At 34.9% G+C, this 18754-nt stretch overlaps 1 protein-coding gene across 3 annotated transcripts in view; it reads left to right on the plus strand.

Moving 5' to 3' along the window:
• Positions 1-18754, plus strand: part of ptc (protein patched) — a 313027-nt gene that overhangs the window by 140848 nt on the left and 153425 nt on the right. For 2 of the 3 annotated variants that reach the window (XM_090414812.1, XM_090414810.1), the window contains exons 11-13: positions 415-573; positions 11330-11425; positions 11790-12034. In XM_090414812.1, coding sequence (XP_090270938.1) covers positions 415-573; positions 11330-11425; positions 11790-12034 — 500 coding nt within the window. The remainder of the gene's footprint in view (positions 1-414; positions 574-11329; positions 11426-11789; positions 12035-18754) is intronic. The other variant, XM_090414811.1, reaches the window with a different exon arrangement.

Raw genomic sequence — 18754 nt, forward strand, 5'->3', positions numbered from 1 at the left:
GTTTCATGTAGTACTATCATAAAATCCTGTACACCTCCTGAGGGTATATATATCAGGATTGTGATGATTAAATATTATAATTAACAATCTTAAGTTTGTAATTGCAGGCGTAGACTTCTGTGGCTAATTGTTTCAAAAGATATATTTCAAAGAAATTTTAACAGATTGTTAATTCAAAAGATATATTTTGGCGATTACACCACATTTTTTATTCAGTTATATAAAACACTGAAATAATAGGGAACTATTATTTCAGTGTTTTATATAACTGAATAAAAAATGTGGTGTAATTGAAAAAATATATCTTTTGAATTAACAATCTGTTAAAATTTCTCTATGAATTTCATGAATTATCTAAAATACTGTTATGAATATTGCAATTTATAGGAAATAATGCTTGATAATTTTATACAGTTGGCTTATGCATGGTGCTCATTAATGAAGTGGACAGATCCAGTTAATTCTCAAAGTGGAATTGGTATTGCTGGTGTAATTTTAGTAGCTATATCAGTTGCTGCAGGTCTTGGATTTTGTGCTATTTTTGGAATTGTTTTTAATGCTTCAACAACTCAGGTGAGTACGATCATAGAATTTTCATTTAGTAATGAAATTTTAGTAATAAAATATAAATAGGCTTAAAAAATTAAGATAATGCAATCCCTCAATTAATGCGTTCTTTAAAACAGACGTATTAATCGAAAATGCACTAATCGAATATAATAACCTATGGGGAAAAGTATAATTCGTTCCACACTTTGTAGAGCTTCGTTTGGCTTGGTGCCAAGAATAGTCGATTCATGCTGAAGGGGAGAAAGAAATGAAGGACGTACGAATTGGTTGCCAACACGCAAAATCACGTGCTTTTTAGATAAAATTTCCCAACTGTTATACAAGCAAAATAGTTACCACTTTAAAAACTACAATGATCATAAAAGAGAAGTTAATTTTCCGACACGTAATAATAAACAACTCATCCCAGAAGATGGATTGATTACCCTATTATCGGAATGGATTCTCCTTTTTGTAACATGTGCAAGTGTCGAAGGGTCTCGAATCTGTGGGTGTACTATAGCAGACGACATAAATTTTGGCGGTCAAAATTTGGAACATAGTGTACTTGGAAGTAGCGTAGTATGCCATTAAAATGAACTCTGTAAAATGTTTTAAATCGGTAACTAAATATTATTTCATTCTGGTGAGTGATTTTTTAAAATAGTTGGCCATAAAAATGTATAGATAGAAAATTTTTAAAATCTGTAACATTTATTTTTAAAATGTATATAGGCACCCTAATCAAATTTGGGTATCGAAAAAAAATGACGCACTAATCGGAGGCGCATTAATCGAGGGATTACTGTATATATAATTTACCCTTGATTTGATGGAGGACAGCACTGTTAGGATTATGATAAACTATGTTTCATTACAACCAATATTCATCCAAATTACATGAACATCATCAGAGATTGAAGTGATTACTGTTGTCTGAATTAGAGTATGCAGTTATCTGAACCAGAGTATACAGTAGCATTATACACTTGTACAGTTATGACTTGCTATGTGTCCTGAGTAGTGTAGTTTGTACTCTAAGCTTTTCTCTTTGTTAGTGTTGGTAATTGGGCTGGTGTGTGTATCTGGACAGAGCAATAATATTTCCTGGATTTTGTTGCAGCTTCTGGCAATTATATTTATTCAGGTTAGGTACTTTTGTGAGTGCTGTGAGTCAGTGTTCTTATGTACATTTTTTGCTACTATACCTAAGTGAAGGTTTCCAGAGCACAGTAAAATATATCTGATTTGCTGTCTCTATTAAAAATTGTGTTTTTGGTGTTCTGTTATTTAGACAGCAACAGAATTTCCAAATTTAACATAGATAGCATGCAGCTGCATGAAATTATGGAGATGCCTAGGTCTTTGGATGAAGAACATGAAGGTATGGTTTGGTGATTTCATGGAATTCTTCATTTTTTTTTATTTATTTATTTTTTATGGTTTCCATATGTATGGTATTGAAATAGTTTCACTGTGGTATTTATTTTCTAGGAGTGAAAGGGGGGGAAGGCCAGGGGGGGCTTGTTAAGAAACTCCTCATTAGAACAAATAGATCTCGAATTTTCAGTTATGATTTTAAAAAATATTTTGTATAAAAAAAAAGTTCTTGTTTTAGTATTTATAATATATCTATTTTTTTGTCATGGATAATGTGGATATATTGAGACTCATCCTCAGTAGATCGCATGACACCCTGACCAGTACCTAGGTCTTCTGTGGATGATTTGGTACCTATACGTCACATCTGAATGGTGTGGTGTAGGAAGCTGCAGCTGCATAATCTCAATCGCTGCCTTGATGCTTCCATCACCAAAGCAATCACACCATAACAGTACAAAAGTAACTCCAGCTAATTCTGCCTTTCAACGCCCTAGTGCCTATGATACTGTTACTGTGCTAATGATACTGTTCAGCATGAACAGTATCATTGCAGCGACTAGACAGGATTCTGACTTAGAGGTATTCAGTTGTAATCTCACATTAAGACCCTAAAGGCATTCATTTCTCAATGCATGGGTAGCATGACTTGGCCCTACATCTAGCCTCCTATGAATTATCAGAATTATCAGCCCTGCCCAGGCATTATTGAAGTATTGGACTGCAGCAATTGGGTCCAATACTTCACTAATGCCTGGTCAGGGCTACTGCAGATTCAGCTAGTTGAACTTGTACCTCTTTCTGATAATTCAGTTGCCAAGCACATGATCATTGATCCCATTTTAACCTAACTTCCATACTAGCTTATCTATCTTACAACTAGTTCTTAAGCTTATTGGTCTATAATTAGGCTTAGGATTAGAATCTTAGGTGGAGACAAATCCCCCAATCAGAGGATGAGTCTTGTTAGATTGCAGTATGGTGACTGCTCTTCAAAGTACAATACCCAGACCAGTAACTAGATTGTCTGCGAACGATTTGGTACCCACACATCACACCTGAATGGTGCAGCATAGGAGGCAGCAGTTGCATAGTCTCAATAGCTACCTTGATGCTTCTGTTCTATAATATATAGTATGATCTTTATTGTTGATGTCTTTGCACCAATAAAACCATGAATAAACCAATCCCCACAATCTACACTTTTTTCATTTCGGTTTCATGAACCCTCTAATTTCACTCTTGTCATTTTGGGTTAACAAGCTTATGATCTTTACTCTCTCTCTCTCTCTCTCTCTCTCCACTTCTTCCAGTAACACTTTCTTCACTTCATATTTGGAATGAAATATGAAAGTTACTTTCATTCCATATTTGTTACCTTTTAAATCATTTGTCCCTTCTAAAACAGTCAATGCTTTCACTTTATCTCTTTGCATTTTAACATCCTTAATCTTTGCACCTGCCATAACAATTTCATCATTCACTACCCTCCATGCTCCTTTTCCATCACTCTATTTAATTACCTTTCTATTTCCTCTCCTTTTTTCTTTGCTGTTCCACATGAAAGATGTTTCTCCACTGGCTTGAGCTCCATGTTTCTCCTGTGAAACACTGCACCACATGCTGAAAAATCATATTTTTGTTTTCATTCATGTATTATTCTGGTCTAAACAAACAAAAGTTTATGCATGGAGCAGCTTCAAAACTAGCTGCTTTCATGCTGAGAGCAATTCATTTTGCTACAAATTGTACAATGGGTATCCACATTCCTTGCTACTGTTTGCTGTGATATCCATATGTGTCTCTGCACTCCACCTTCTTTTATTAATTTTATTGCATTCTCTATATACTGGTTGAAAAGTAAGGCCTGCTTGGTTGGCCGAGTAGTTAGTATATCTGCTCTCCAGTCAAAAGGCTGTGGGTTCGAATCCTGCCGTGAGCATGAATGTCTGTGATTGTCTGTGAAAATACTAGTGCTGGTGGTCGGTGGCAGATGCTGTTGGTGTAGATAATGAAGTAGTTGCAGTTGGTGGAGACAGAGTTGTAGAGTAGGTACCCTCCCTCGATAATGATTTTTTGTGTGGAATGCATTAAAAATAAATCTTGGTCAAATCCACTTTACTGTGAGTTTCCAAGGCATGTGAAATTTTTTCCAATTCAAGCAAGTGAAATTTAGCACCACTGAATCATCATCATCATCATCATCGTTTAAGGGACAATTCCTGTTGCTATGGACTGTTCCCTTTTCCAGATCATCCTGTTTCTGCTTTCCTCTTTAGTAGTCCATAACCTCTTCCAATTGATCTAAATACCTCCTCTAAGAATGTATATTTCAGCCATTGTCTTTTTCTTTTCACTTGTATCTTCCCTTCTAATATGTTTATTATGTCTCTTTTGACCCAGGAATTTCATCTTTCTTTCTTTCTTTCTATGATTGCCTTCAATACTCAGCCCTTTATTTCACACAAGATGTCTTTGTCAGTTTTTCTTTCTATCCAATTTATTCCTAGCAGTACTCTCTAACAATACATTTAAAATGTTTTCAATTCTTTTCCAGTCTTCTGCTGTTATAGTCCAAGTCTCACAACCATATAGAAAGATGCTCCAAACAAATGTTTTTATAAATCTTTTCTGTATGTTTTTACTTATCTTACTTTTAATACATTATTTCTTTTTCTTGAATACATCTTTAATAAGTCCATAATCAGATAAAACATCCATCCTAGATACCATCTGTTTTAAATCCGGTTGATTATCAGCTAAGCATATCATATGTATCTCTGCACTCCACCTTCTTTTATTCATTTTATTGCATTCTCTATATACTGGTTGAAAAGTAAGGGTGACGATGCACAATCTCTCTCTATTTCTGCAGTTGCTTCATTTTCTTTGTATTCGTATCTTTATTTTCTGGTTGGTTTACAGTTTCTTAATTAGTATTCTGTTGGAATAGTCTCTACAGTCTATTCCAATTTTGTTCATTATTTGAAAAGGCTTGTTCCATTGTACATTATCATATGTCTTTTCTAAATCTATAAAAGCAATTTATTTTGCTTTCTTTACTTCACTTCTTCAGTCTATTATTGTTATTATTCATTCTCTAGTTCTTTCACCATTCCAGAATCCAAATTGATCTTTATATAAATAACATTCAGTTTTTGGTTTTATGTTTCATTATATTTGGTATGATACTTGAGGTATGATTAAGTAAACTTACCTTTCACTAATTTTTACAATCTGTTGCATTCCCTTGTTAAATATTGTTTATATTTATGTTGTTTCTTTTACTTTTCGATTATATTTCTTCGTTTATACTTACTTACTTTGTTGCTGATTACTCCTTTCTTATTTAAAACCATATTCAATAAAAATCCCACCAGCTGTTCTATTGTTATCTCTTCCTATTCTATCTTTCTATCGCTTTACTTCTTCAGATATCGGGCCTTTAATATACCTATGTCTATCTATATCTAGGACTGTTTCCTCTTCGGATACTGGCAAATTTTTATTATGCTGCGCCAGCCAGTATCCTATAGTAGAAGAGATTCCTATTCAGAGAGACAATACTAGACTCTTAGCCGTTTTACACAGTACTTTATTTTAATGCTGCTGTATAGGTTCAGACTTTGCAGTCGTGACCTAAATCTATAATTATATCATCATCATCAAATTCCTGCCATGTACCCTCAAGGAGTGTAGAAGATATGATAGTACTACATGAAAAAAATTGCATCATTACTAACTTATTATCTACAAATTTCCTCCAAATCAGTCTGTTACTCGTCGAGACTCCAACATTATCAGATCTTATATTTCTATCGTCTAAGGCACTTTGTACTGTATCAATCCACCTATATCTTGGTCTTCCTTTGGGTCGTTTTACTGCCAACCTGGCAGAGAACACTTGTTTTGCTAATCTTTCTTCGCCCATTCTATTTCAGTGACCATACCACCTGAGATTAGCTCTGCTAACGCATTCCTGGATGCTGACAATGTCAAGTTCTTTCCTAATATCCTCGTTTTTAATATGATATTGCCATTGATGCTATCTGTTCACGCCTATAATCTTTCTCAGGACTCTCATTTCTGTGGTCTCTAGTCTTTGGTCAAGTGTTTTACTTCTAACACAGCTCTCAGATCCATAAGTTAAAATTGGTTTGAACACTGTCTTGTATACAGCTAATTTAGTGTTCTGACTAATTTCTCTCTTATTCCATATGAATTTATTCAATTGAATTCTCACCATACCATCTTTGCTGATTCTGTTGTCTATTTCTATATTTAATTTACCATCTTCAGTAAAAATAGTGCCTAAGTAGCTGAAATATTTTACTTGTTCCACAGGTTCTCCATTCACAACAGAGTTGACATTTTCAATGATTCTGCCTATTTTCATTGTCTTTGACTTTTTATTGCTGACCTTCATACCATATCTATTACAACAGCTATTCAATTTAGTCAGAGAATCTTGCAGACTTGTAGCGGATTTATTTAGAAGTATAACATCATCCGCATAAAGCAAAGAGCTGACATTAACATTTCCAATTTTGATATCATGTTTAATACCACTTTCCTTCATAATGTGATCCATATAGATAATGAATAACAGAGGGGATAATGTACATCCTTGTCTCACACCAGATTTACCATTAAGCCATCTTCCTGTACTTCCTTCAATTCTAACTGCTGACTTACAACTCAAATAAAGACTAAGTATTGCTTGATATAATGCCCCATTCACACCATATAACTGCAGCGTATTGAATAGCTTCTCTCTTGGCACCTTGTCATATGCCTTTTCCAAATCGACAAAACTTAAATACAGATCTTTGTTATATTCCCATGCCTTCTCAACTATTTGTTGTAAAGTGAAGATCTGATCCTGACAGCCTCTATTTGGTCTGAATCCAGCTTGTTCTTCACCAGGCTTTTCTTTCACAATTCTTCTCAACCATTTCTCAAGTATACTTGCATAGATCTTGACGGGAACACTCAGTAGGGAAATACCTCTGTAATTCTCACATTCAGTTTTATTTCCCTTTTTATATATGGGTACTATTATAGCTCTACTCCAATTATCGGGAATTCGTCCCTCTGCCCTGGCTTTCTGAACTATGCAGCGCAGCCACTGTAAGACTCTTATATCACCATACTTCAGCATTTCTGGTCGAATATCATCTACTCCTGCTGCCTTTCCACATTTCAAGCCTTTGATGGCTTTTTCTACTTCAAGTATGGATACGTATTCCTGACTAAATGCCTTGGCAGTTTTTTTTACCACTGTGCTGTCATCACTGCCTGTTTCATTTAGCAGTTTTTCAAAGTAATTACTCCATATTTCAAGGATATCTTTTTCTTCCGTTTTCATGTCATCTCTAACTCCTTTTACAGCACTTTTTCCTCCATTCCTAAGCTTCTTCAACAACCTCCAGAATATTTTGCCACCTTCTTGATATTTATTTTCTATATTCTTGAGAAATTTCTCCCATGACTTTTGTTTAGCTAGTTTTACACAGTGTTTAGCATTCTTGCATTTGTCTCTATATTCTCTAAGAGCAAAAGTTTATTTGACAGGAACTTTTGATATGCTTTCTTCTTTTCCTTCACTGCCTCTTTAACTTCCTGTGTCCACTAGGGAGTGCTGATTTTTTTTATCCTTGCAGACAACCTCACCACATGCCTCTTTGGCAGAATCAATGAATGTTTTCTTCATAGTTTGCCACCGAATCTCTAACTCAAACTCTTTCATTTTTTTCTTCAATAATCTTTGTGTATTTTAGTCAACAGTTCATAAGAGTTGCTCAACTTTTATTTGCTTTAAAACTTTCTTACATGTTATTCTTTTCAATATGAAATTCAATTTTATCCTGCTCAAGACAAAATAGTGATCACTTCCAATTTGAAATCCTCTGTGCACTCTGGTGTCCTGCACCAGGGAGAAAACATCACTATCAACAATAACATAGTCGATGAGACTTTTCTTATTCCTAGCCTCTTCTCTCCATGTGAATTTGTGCACATTTTTATGTTGGAACATGGTGTTAGTAATAACCAGTCCATGTCCTGAGCAGACATCCAATAGTTATTTGTCTTTATTATTAGCTTTGCTTTTTTTCTCCAAATTTTCCCAAAACATTTTTGTATGTCTCACAATCATTTCCTACTCTGCTATTTAGATCCCCTACAAGGACCAACTTTTCCTTTTTCGTTGTGTCAGTTGCTTTTTCTAAACCCTCAAAAAATTCCCCCACTTCTGCATTAGTAGAACCTTCTGTGGGACCATAGGCACAAATAAGTCTCATTGTCCAGTTCCCCATTCTCATATTTGCCCACATTACTCTACTTGAGACTGACTGCCATTCAAGAAGATTAGCCTCGTATTTTGTGTTGAATACTATGGTTACTCTTTCTTTTCCTTGATTGTCATTGCCTGAATTTAACATTTTGTATTTATTGCTCAGAAAGATCTCACCAGTTTTTGTCATTTTTTGTTTCAGTCACCCCTATTATGTCGATTCTGCTGGGACTGGAAAATTTTACCTTCAGCTCTGCGTAGATTTCTTCTCCATTTTCAAGAAAGTCTGCTTTCTGACATCTTATCTTAGCACAGATGCTTTATTCCCCTCCCCTTTACGCTAACTTCCGAGCCTCCAAACAGGAAAATGATACAAGACAGATCACCGATACGGCACTCGTCCCCTTATGTTCTTCAATAGAGCGCCCTCTTTTTCGGAGTCCCGTTTGCACACGACCCATCTCTTTTCTTCCCTTGGGTTCATCCCGTACTCTCCCGACGCTGTTATGCTCTTGCATTCCCAGAATTCGCATCAAAGTACGTTCCGTGTATGCTACTGCCACCAGCGTTATGCTATACACGTGTAGTTTTATTCCTTCCAAGAATTATTATTTAGTAACTATTTGATGACTCACAGTTATTTTTACACAGCTTAAGTGAGGCTTAAATTAAATCAGATTATCCCTCTTTTAAGACATACTCTAAATAAAATCTTAATATGATCACAAGAGCTTAAATATATGGTACATGAAATAAAGAATACAAATTTTATACATAAAGTGAAGTTTCACTTTAAATTTCAGCTGATGTGCAGGTATTTATCTTTGTTGGTAAGTTTAATATTTTGGATTCTGAATGAATGATTTCTTTGCAAGATTCCTTCATTCAGGATCTAACACCTTTTCTTGGGTATTGTTACTACCAAACTTTTATAAAAGTCAAATATTTCCTGTTTCTCTTGATAAATTAACCTAATTACTTTAAATAATGCTTCTTGTGTTGCATCTCCCAAATTTTTTAGAATTTCAGTAAGTAAAGTTGTAAAAGAAATCTCTCTGTCTTATTTCCAGTTAGGTAATTCATTAATTGCTTTTTTTAATTTCTCATTCAATTGTTCTGGTCCAAGATTGTCTTTTTCGACTTCATATTCTGGTTCAATAATTTCACTGTTCATATTTTCTCTGCTATATATATCTTCAAGATGTTCCTTCCATCTCTCTTCTTCTTTTTGATACCTGTGAAGAATTTTCCTTTTTTATCTTGTACAATTTTTACTTTTTGTTTTGGGAGGTGCAGGTGTGTGCAGATTAATCAATATGCCTTGTCAGTTCCTCCAGTTTTTAATTTGTTTAAGTTAATAAGTTTAATAAGTTAAATGTTTAATTTCTTTACATATTTCTTCTACCCAGTTCTCCTTTGCTTTTATTATTATTTTTTCAGTCTTCTTTAATCTTGTTCTTTAGTGTTCGATACTGTTCCTTGCCTTCTACAGTCTTCATTTTCCTTGTTTTATTTCATTCTTCTGTTAACTTAAGTATTTTGTTTGTAATTCAAGGCTTTTGTAATTTTGTAAATCCTAACACTTTGTCTACTGATCTTTTAGTTATTTCTTTGATAGCCATCCAGTGTTTTTCACTTATGAAAGAGATGCAAACATCACCTATTAGCAACTTGAATCTAAATAAATGAATAAATAAGTAGAATGTGTACTCAACATATTTTTTCCAAAAAATAAATAAAAAAACCCAGCTAACTCCTTTTTATTCCCCTAGGGAATAGGTGAGGCCGTTTTAGCCCTATCTAACTTTTGGAAACTGAGTGGGCAGTTCAATCTCCACTGGTACCCAATCAAAGATAGCTGGCCCAAGACTATCACTAATTAAGTGGCATGCAGTGAAGAGAGACTGCTCAACAATTGCCTCCATCTTGTGGTCCCTAACACAATATATTTAATGTCTGAAATAATGTGGGTTCTACGGTTCGATTTGCTTGAGTTTACAGGATGAAAAACCCGAATTTCAAGTAGAAAAAACCCGCTTGCCTGTGCCAGAGATCAACTAACTCGGGAAATTCCAAGTTAATAGGTTCCTGACTAACTTGGAATTTTTCCAAGCCTTTTTTCGACTGAAAAAATTCTGGAAAAATTTCCTCCTCTAGTTGATGACTAGATTTGAAAGTAAGTCTTCCTTCGTGCAGTCAAGCGCTGTAGTGTGCAAATGCCACATCCATTGAGCTACACTGGCTCTATTTTTTACAAGCCCACCAAATTTTAATCCAATTTTGTTTTTGTGATATATTAGCATATCACATATCCATAATATTAATTTGTTTTCATGTCCACTTACTCTGAGGGAAAGAACAGATCCTCATTTTTTTCATCTCATCTTCTGCCAGACAGCAAGATATTGTGTGTAGTACTATAGTTAAAAAATGATTTTCACTGTAGTATAAAGCAATTAACACTCAAATGCAATTTGAGTGTTAATTGCTTTATACTATTTTTTCTTTATACTATATTTCCTTGAAAAAGTAAAAGTCATGAACACATTGTTTTTTCTCACATATTCTTTGTTAAAGTAACGTGCCTTTTTAATAGCAGAATAAAGCAATAATTTAGTACTTCTTTGTTTGGGGAAAAAAACTGTCCCTGTTACTCATTGATAAAGAAATTTGCTTACCAAGACTTTTTTTTGGTACCAATTAATCATGATAAGTAAGCAACTTGCATAAAAATCTAATTTCCTGCAATATGCACCTGTATTATGGAAAGAGTTCTCTCTCTCCACACTGATTTTGACTTTAACTGATGTATCATCAGTAACTTTTTTTTTTTTAATTTATATATTGGAAATGAAATCATATGTTTAGAATACATCAGCATTTCATAAATGTGCTAAAAAAGTCATTTGTGTATTTTGTTCTGATGATGCTGTTTGTATTTTGATTCTGATGATGCTAACAATGAAATGTTAGCAAGCAATTTTTATTAGTATTAACAGGCTTAGAAATATTAATAACTTATTTTTTGTTTTTTAGTTTACATGTTGTCTATTCCATGTGTGATTTATTATGTTTATTTTGAAATATCATTCTTTGCTGTTTCAGATTGTTCCATTCTTAGCGCTTGGTTTGGGAATGGATGATATGTTTCTCTTGGCACACACATATGCTGAGAATGCAAATTCAGATGCTCCTTTAGAGGTAATAACTTGTGATAACATTTGTGAATATAATATTTTGCAAAATACTGTATTTTTTGCCTTACAAGATGCACTGCTGTAATGGATGCATCACATTTTTCATGTCGAATTTTTGATTGATCTGCTGATTGATCACTTCATAATGCTTCTGCTATTTCATCATCGGAGTGACCTGTCATAGAAATAAGTTTGTAGTATGAGCTGGATATTAAGTGACTAGATATCAGTTTCTTCTTTGTCATTATAAATTAGATGGGAAAGATGATGATATCAAAGAAAACATCACAAGAATTCTTATTTTTCATTTCTATAATAGTAATTTAAGTCTATTTACAATTTTTAATGTTTTTTAAAATTTTTCCTAGGCACAGACTGGAGAGTGCTTAAAGAGAACTGGTGTGAATGTTCTGCTTACATCTTTTAGCAACATGTGTGCTTTCTTTGCTGCAGCTATCATACCTATACCTGCTCTGAGGGCTTTTGTATTACAAGCAGCTATTCTGGTCATTTTTAATGTGGCAGCAATGCTGTTTGTATTTCCTGCTATTGTCAGTCTGGATCTAAGAAGAAGGGATGCTAAAAGGGTGGACTTACTTTGTTGCATCAGTAGGTATGAAATGTTTTGAGATTTTTTAAATGGTTTATTTAATTATATAGTTGTAAGATCTATGTGGTGATCCATCTCTCCTTGTGACAACTATTTTTTTTTCATTCGCATCATAATATTTTAGTGATTAGTTATTATTATTATTATTCCTTGACACCTCCAGGGAGTCCAAAGACTCATTGAGGGAGGGCAGCTACTCTATAACTCTCTATCTCCACCACTCACAATGAACCGTAACCACACCAATGCCATCTACTGCTCACTACTAATATTTTCACAGACTATCACAAACATCCACGCCCATAGCGGGATGAAGTTATTTATTTCCATGGTTCTGCTGTAAAATAAATAAATGAAGGAATGAAATCACTGACAAAACATTCTATATTTATGACTGAAGGAACAACATAAATAAAACAACCATCTGCACTGTAAATTCAGTGCATTTATATATAAAATAACCATCTGCACCATCAATTCAGTGCATTTATATAACTTCGCTTTAGAAGTCCATAAACAAACATATTTTTGAAGATTCCATTTCAGTTTTTCCTAATGAGAAAATTTTTTGTGGCTTCCACTCACAGAAGGCTTTTGTAAACTTGTACTTCGTTCCTAGCATGTGTGATCTAAGGATTTCTTTTATAATTTTATTTATGTATTTTATACATAGTCCAGAAATTCTGCATTAGAAACAAACATGGAACTTCAAGCCACTGTAGGTCTCCAATAAGTAGGGTGGTTAAATTAATCTTCCACTTAAAGACAACCACAAATGTCCATGCCCATGACTGGATTTGAAATTACAACCTTTTGGTTGTAGAGCAGATAAACTAACCATTCTGCCAACCAGGCTAACAAACTTGTCAGAGACTATATCACTTAACAGTATAGCAGACTATGAAGATTAACTGGTCTCTCTCTCTCTCTCTCTCTCTCTCTCTCAATAACACTGATAAGTTAATATGAAGTCATCTTATTTGGACCTGCCAGGCCATTGAGCCTAACATGTTAAGAGGAAGATGAGGTATGAATCTGCATGTGAGAAGTTGTAGAATATAGCATATTAGTGTCGTCCATGGGCTATTTGCATGCTACTGATAATGAAATGATCGTGTTATTGAAAATAAGAATTTATAAATATGAAAAGATACCACAATAAATCATATTGGGTGAAAAGAATCATCACGGGCAAAATTTGACCTACTCTGTGTTTTTAAGTTGAATATTATTTTATTTAATAAAGAAATTTAGCAAGACACAGCCTGCCAAATTTAGAAGCAGTAAATCCAATTAATCAAAAAACTGGAGTACTTTGAAAATAGTGGACAAATGCCAAAAGAGAGAGAGAGAAAAAAAACTTATTCTTCTTTCTCTGCAGACACTTTTATAGGTTACATTGTTCAACTGATTTTGATCAGAAATTACATATAGTGGTTTTCTTACTTTGCTGAAAATCTTCTGAGAAAGTTACTCCTCCTCTAAACCTTTTTAGGGACACTGATATGTTCCTGTTTCATTCAATCTTTTCTTTTATAAGCTTTGACTTCTACATCCTCCTGTTAGGTGACATTGGTGCATTTTTTGGGCAGTCTCAAATGGTCCCATTTTTTTGAATATGTCTGATCCATTCTTTTTTGTATTTGTACATTTTATCTATTATTTGAGTTGATTTTAAGCTATATTTCTGTTGTTGTTGTTTTTCTGTCCCAGGGTGTACTGTCTGCTATTTTGTGTAAGAATTTAATTTCTTAACTTTTTTGTTTCTCTTTTCTTCTGTAGTTTTTATGGTTCATATTTCCTTTCCATATAGAGTATCAAGGCAAGAAGTCTGGAGGTGTCTGAGGGAGAAGAAAGTACCAGAGAAATATGTCAAGAGAAGAAGTGGCAGCTAAACTGGAAAGATGGAGGAAAGTACTCGAAGAGAGAGGTATGAGACTGAGCAGAAGTAAGACAGAGTATATGTGTTGCAAAGCGGATGGCGGCCAGGAGACAGATCTGGAGCTGGAAGGAAATGTCATCAGGAAGGTGAGGGACTTTAGATACTTAGGTTCAATAGTAGAAGAAGATGGAGGGGCTGAGAAAGAAGTGGGATGCAGGATACAAGTGGATTGGAGGAACTGGAGAGGGATGGCTGGAGTGCTATGCAATAAGAGGGTGCCGATCAATCTGAAAGGCAAAATATATAGGACAGTAGTGAGGCCAGCTATGACGTATGCTATGGAAACTGTGGCCCTGAGGAAAAATAACATCAGCAAGATGGAGGTAGCAGAGATGAGAATGCTTAGGTGGATGTGCGGTGTGACCAGAAAGGATCGTTTGAGAAATGACTATGTGAGGGGAACAGTGAAAGTTATGAACTTAGGAGCGAAGATACAGTAGGCAAGGTTGAGATGGTTTGGTCATGTAATGAGGAGGGAGGACGAATATGTGGGAAGGAAGGTCATGCAGGTGGATGTGCAAGGAAGGAGGAAGCGTGAGCAACCAAAGAAGAGATGGAAGGAGCTGGTAGAAGAGGACTTGAGGATGAAGAACTTGGATGTGGTGACAGCCCAAGACAGGAGGACGTGGAGGAGACTCAATATTAACAGCGAACCCACTTAAGTGGGACAAGCTGCAGAAGAAGCAGATTTCCTTTCCATATAGAGATCTTTGCCAGAACTTTGAACTTGGTTAGGTGTGAAAATGTTATTGATCATACTTGATATCTTTAAGAAACTGGAAATTTTGGAATCAATTTCAGCTTCTGTTATATATAAAAAGAACATCCAGGGTATCTGAAGCAGCTGATTTGTTCTAAAATTTTATTTCCAATCAATAAAACTAATTTCTGGAAGTTGTGTAAAAGTGTACTTAGTAAGTACATGGACTAGATTTTTTGCTTATATTTGTGAGTGCTTTTTTCAGTGACTGAATTGAAGAAGAGATACAAGAAAGATTGTATGAATCTGTCAACGAGCCTTCAGATTCCATGAAGATATCCATATAATAATAATTACAATTTTGCTTTGGACTGAAGATACTCTGTTCAGAGCCCATAATTTTCATTTGTCTGTTGATATTTCCATTCTGAATGTTTTTGCTATTATATTAATGTAAATATTGATCTTTGGATTATCGTCATTTCTTGCCTTGGTTATTTGGTTATCTAGAAGTTTATTCCACAATCCAGTTTAAATGCTGGTTTTATATTTTCTTCCATTTTTTTTCTATTTTATTTATATAAATATTAAATAAAAGTGCTGATGCAACACTATTGTTATTATTATTATTATTATTGCACTTCCATGTAGTCCAAAGACAGTTCACAGGAGAATCAAACTATCCACACACCATCTATCATACTTCTTCTTGAACTCATTGACAGATAAAGCACTCACAGTTGACTCTGCCATTCCATTTCACTCATTCACCACTCTGGGTAAAAAATCTATTCCTCACACTGAAATATTTCCTCTGCATCATTTGCTGGAAATATTTGCTGGTCTGGTTGGCTGAGTGGTTAGCATATCTGCTCTCTAGCCAAAAGGCTGCAGGTTTGAATCCTGCCGTGGGCATGGATGTTTGTTATTGTCTATGAAAATATTAGTGATGGTAGTCAGCGGTAGATGGCTTTGGTGTAGATGATGAAGGTTAGAGTAGGTGCTCCTCTCTTGATGAGTCTTTTGACTCCCTGGAGGTGTTACATAATAATAATAATAATCATGCCTATAAAATTCTTCTTTTCTAACCATGAGCATCTGCAGAGGGGTGCAAACGGGGCACTCACCCCCTACTTGTGAAAAAAAAACCCAAAAAATTAAATAAAAATGTATTGATAATTTTCTGCGGATGCCCATGTTTCTACCTATCAACCAGCTTTTGCAGGTTGATAGGTAGATAGATGACTGATGAAGGGGTTGCAACTCACAAACCCTTGATCTGTCATCATAGGAAGAATTTCAAATGACTCATAAACTTGATCACTTTCCTCTGGATCTTATTCATCACTTCCTCATCCCCAAGAAACCTAGGTGACCAGACATGAGCACAGTAATTCAAATATGGATGTATCAAGGCCTTATGAAGAGGAATGATAACCTCCTTATCTCTGCTTGTTGGTGTTCTTCAGTAACTAAGTAACTTCGCCATCTTTGCAGTGTGCCTTCTGAACTCCAACTCTCTCTCTCTCTGTGTGCTGCCACCTCAATTCCCCAACTTCGTTAGTCTCCTAGAGTAAAGCTCCATCAGTGTGGTACATGATTTATAATCTTTTTATCCCAAAATGCTTGCGTTTACACTTTTCTACATTAAACTATCAGCCTCTTTAAATTGTCCTACAGGATCTTTACATCACCTCGGTTAACTATTATGCCTCCTAATTTTGCATCAATAATAAACAACTGAATATTTCCCTTCCTATAATTTCCTATATCATTTGTGTATATATTAAACTGTAATGGCCCAAGCAAAGAGCTTTGTGGCACACTGCTAGTCACCTGCTTTCTCCAGGACTCTGCTCCTCCATGTACTGCTTTTTGGTATCTGTCCATCAGCCACCCTCATATCCATAACACCAGTTTTTTTTTAAAAAGACAACCCTTATAAATTTAAGGAGCTATACAAGCTTGTTCAGAGCAGGCTTCTTACGAATATCCATGCTCTAGGAGGAACCTATTGGTTGGAGAGTGGGTATGCTATCCACTTGGACAACCAGGCTGGTAAATTGGATAATTATACTCCAATATATTCCAGTTTGTATAACAGTTCCATGTGGCATTCTGTCAAATGCCTTTGAAAAATCCAGCAGTATTTTTGAGTAGTCATTTCCTTTATCCAACTCGGCTGTCACTCTATTGTAAATTACTAACACATGACCTATCCTTCACCAAGTCATGCTATCCTCATAGAGTATCACTTTCTTATATGCCCATTTTTGAATTCTGTCTTTGACTAACTTCATTCCCAAGGTACTGATTGTTCTATCATTTGCTGCCAGTCTTGGAGCCTCCTTTATGCAATGGAACTATTTTCCCATACTTGTACAATACCAATTAATTTGTATATTCTTATAATATGCAACCTTATATCTCATCTAATTCTGTGGCCATATTTGCATTGAGATTCTGCAATATCCCAAAGATTTCCAATTAATCAACCTTTATTCTCACATCACGTCCTGTCACATCTGTGGCTGTAGTATCTTCACTTGAATGATAAACTCTTGCAAAGTGATCACTCAGTAACTGAACTGTTTTGTCTGCTTCTGTGACCTCACTGCTCCATCTGCACTCTTTAAAGTTATGCTTATATAGTCGTTCTTCCTTTATTTGTCACATAGTGAAAAAAATTTTTTTGGCATTTCCTTTTGCATGTTTGGCTGATTTCTTCTCATAATCTGATTTTGCCTTACTTTCCTGTAAGGTTATTTTATTATTTCTATATTCAGTTAAAAGAATTCATGGTCAAAGAGTAATAAGCAACTGAAACAGCATAATGAAATATTTGGCAAATGAGTCTAATTCAGGCCTTATCCAAAGGCCTGAATTAGACTCATTTGCCAAATATTTCATTATGCTGTTTCAGTTGCTTATTACTCTTTGACCATGAATTCTTTTAACTGAATATAGAAATAATAAAATAACCTTACAGGAAAGTAAGGCAAAATCAGATTATGAGAAGAAATCAGCCAAACATGCAAAAGGAATTGACTAGATATCATTGTAAAATATCCCTAAAAGTGACTTTTTCTTGAGTTGAAAGTGTTGTACCTGAGATACTCAATTTTTCCAGATGTTTCATGAATGCTTTTGATATTGCTTCTAGTGTGTCTATTATAATTGGAACTGTTGTTGCTTTCTTGTTCCAAAGTCGTTGAATTTCAACCTCCAAATCCCTATACTTGGTCAGTTTTTCATGCAGTTTTTCTCTCTGTCACCTGGTATTGCCACATAAATTAAACCACACGTGTTGTTGGTTGACCACAGTGATGTCTGGCATATTATATTCCAGATGTCTATCTGTCTGAATTTTTGTTTTCAGTAACCATATTTCCTACACAAGCTCCAGTGTACAGCTCTTGCTACCTGTCATGCCTTTGTTTATAGTCTTTATAAGCAATCTTGCTGCAAGAACTATTCAGATTATCCACTTTCTCTTCTCTCTCTCTGCACAGTTGGCATTTTCTATCTTTATGGATCTTTTCAATCTTCACCTTTATTGCATTCATTTGTGGTGCTTGTTTTTGAACAGCTAGTATTAGACCTTCTGTCTCTTTCTTGATGTCCCTATACTAAATCCATTATTATTACATATGGGACACCTCCATGGCATCTATAGACTCATTGTGGGAGGTCCACTATATCAATGCTTATATACAATGCCTATCATCACTGGTGTTGACAGCTGACAAGTGGGCTTAGGGAAAAGAATTTACTTGGTCCTCTGAAGTGGAAAAAAATAATATTGTTTTAATTAAAAAAAAAAAATACTCGCAGACCCAGGGAATCTGATCCCACATTCTCGTTAGAGCTGCTGGCATATGCTTTGAACTCGTTCACCAACCAAGCACTCACAAAATGCTTACTCAGAGCATATTTTCTGTTAAAGTTCTTTTGTTTAGTGATTTTGTTTTTATCCATTGTTCATGTCTTTTTTTTTTCATGTCTTTGATTATTGCTTCAATATTCCCATCCCAATTTCTTATTCCTTCTTTCTTCTTCTTCAGTTGTTTATTTTTTTGTT

The sequence above is a fragment of the Typopeltis vanoorti genome, chromosome 25, assembly GCF_054136105.1.
Source record: "Typopeltis vanoorti isolate ZY-2024b chromosome 25, IOZ_Tvanoo_1.0, whole genome shotgun sequence".
NCBI lineage: Eukaryota > Metazoa > Arthropoda > Arachnida > Uropygi > Thelyphonidae > Typopeltis > Typopeltis vanoorti.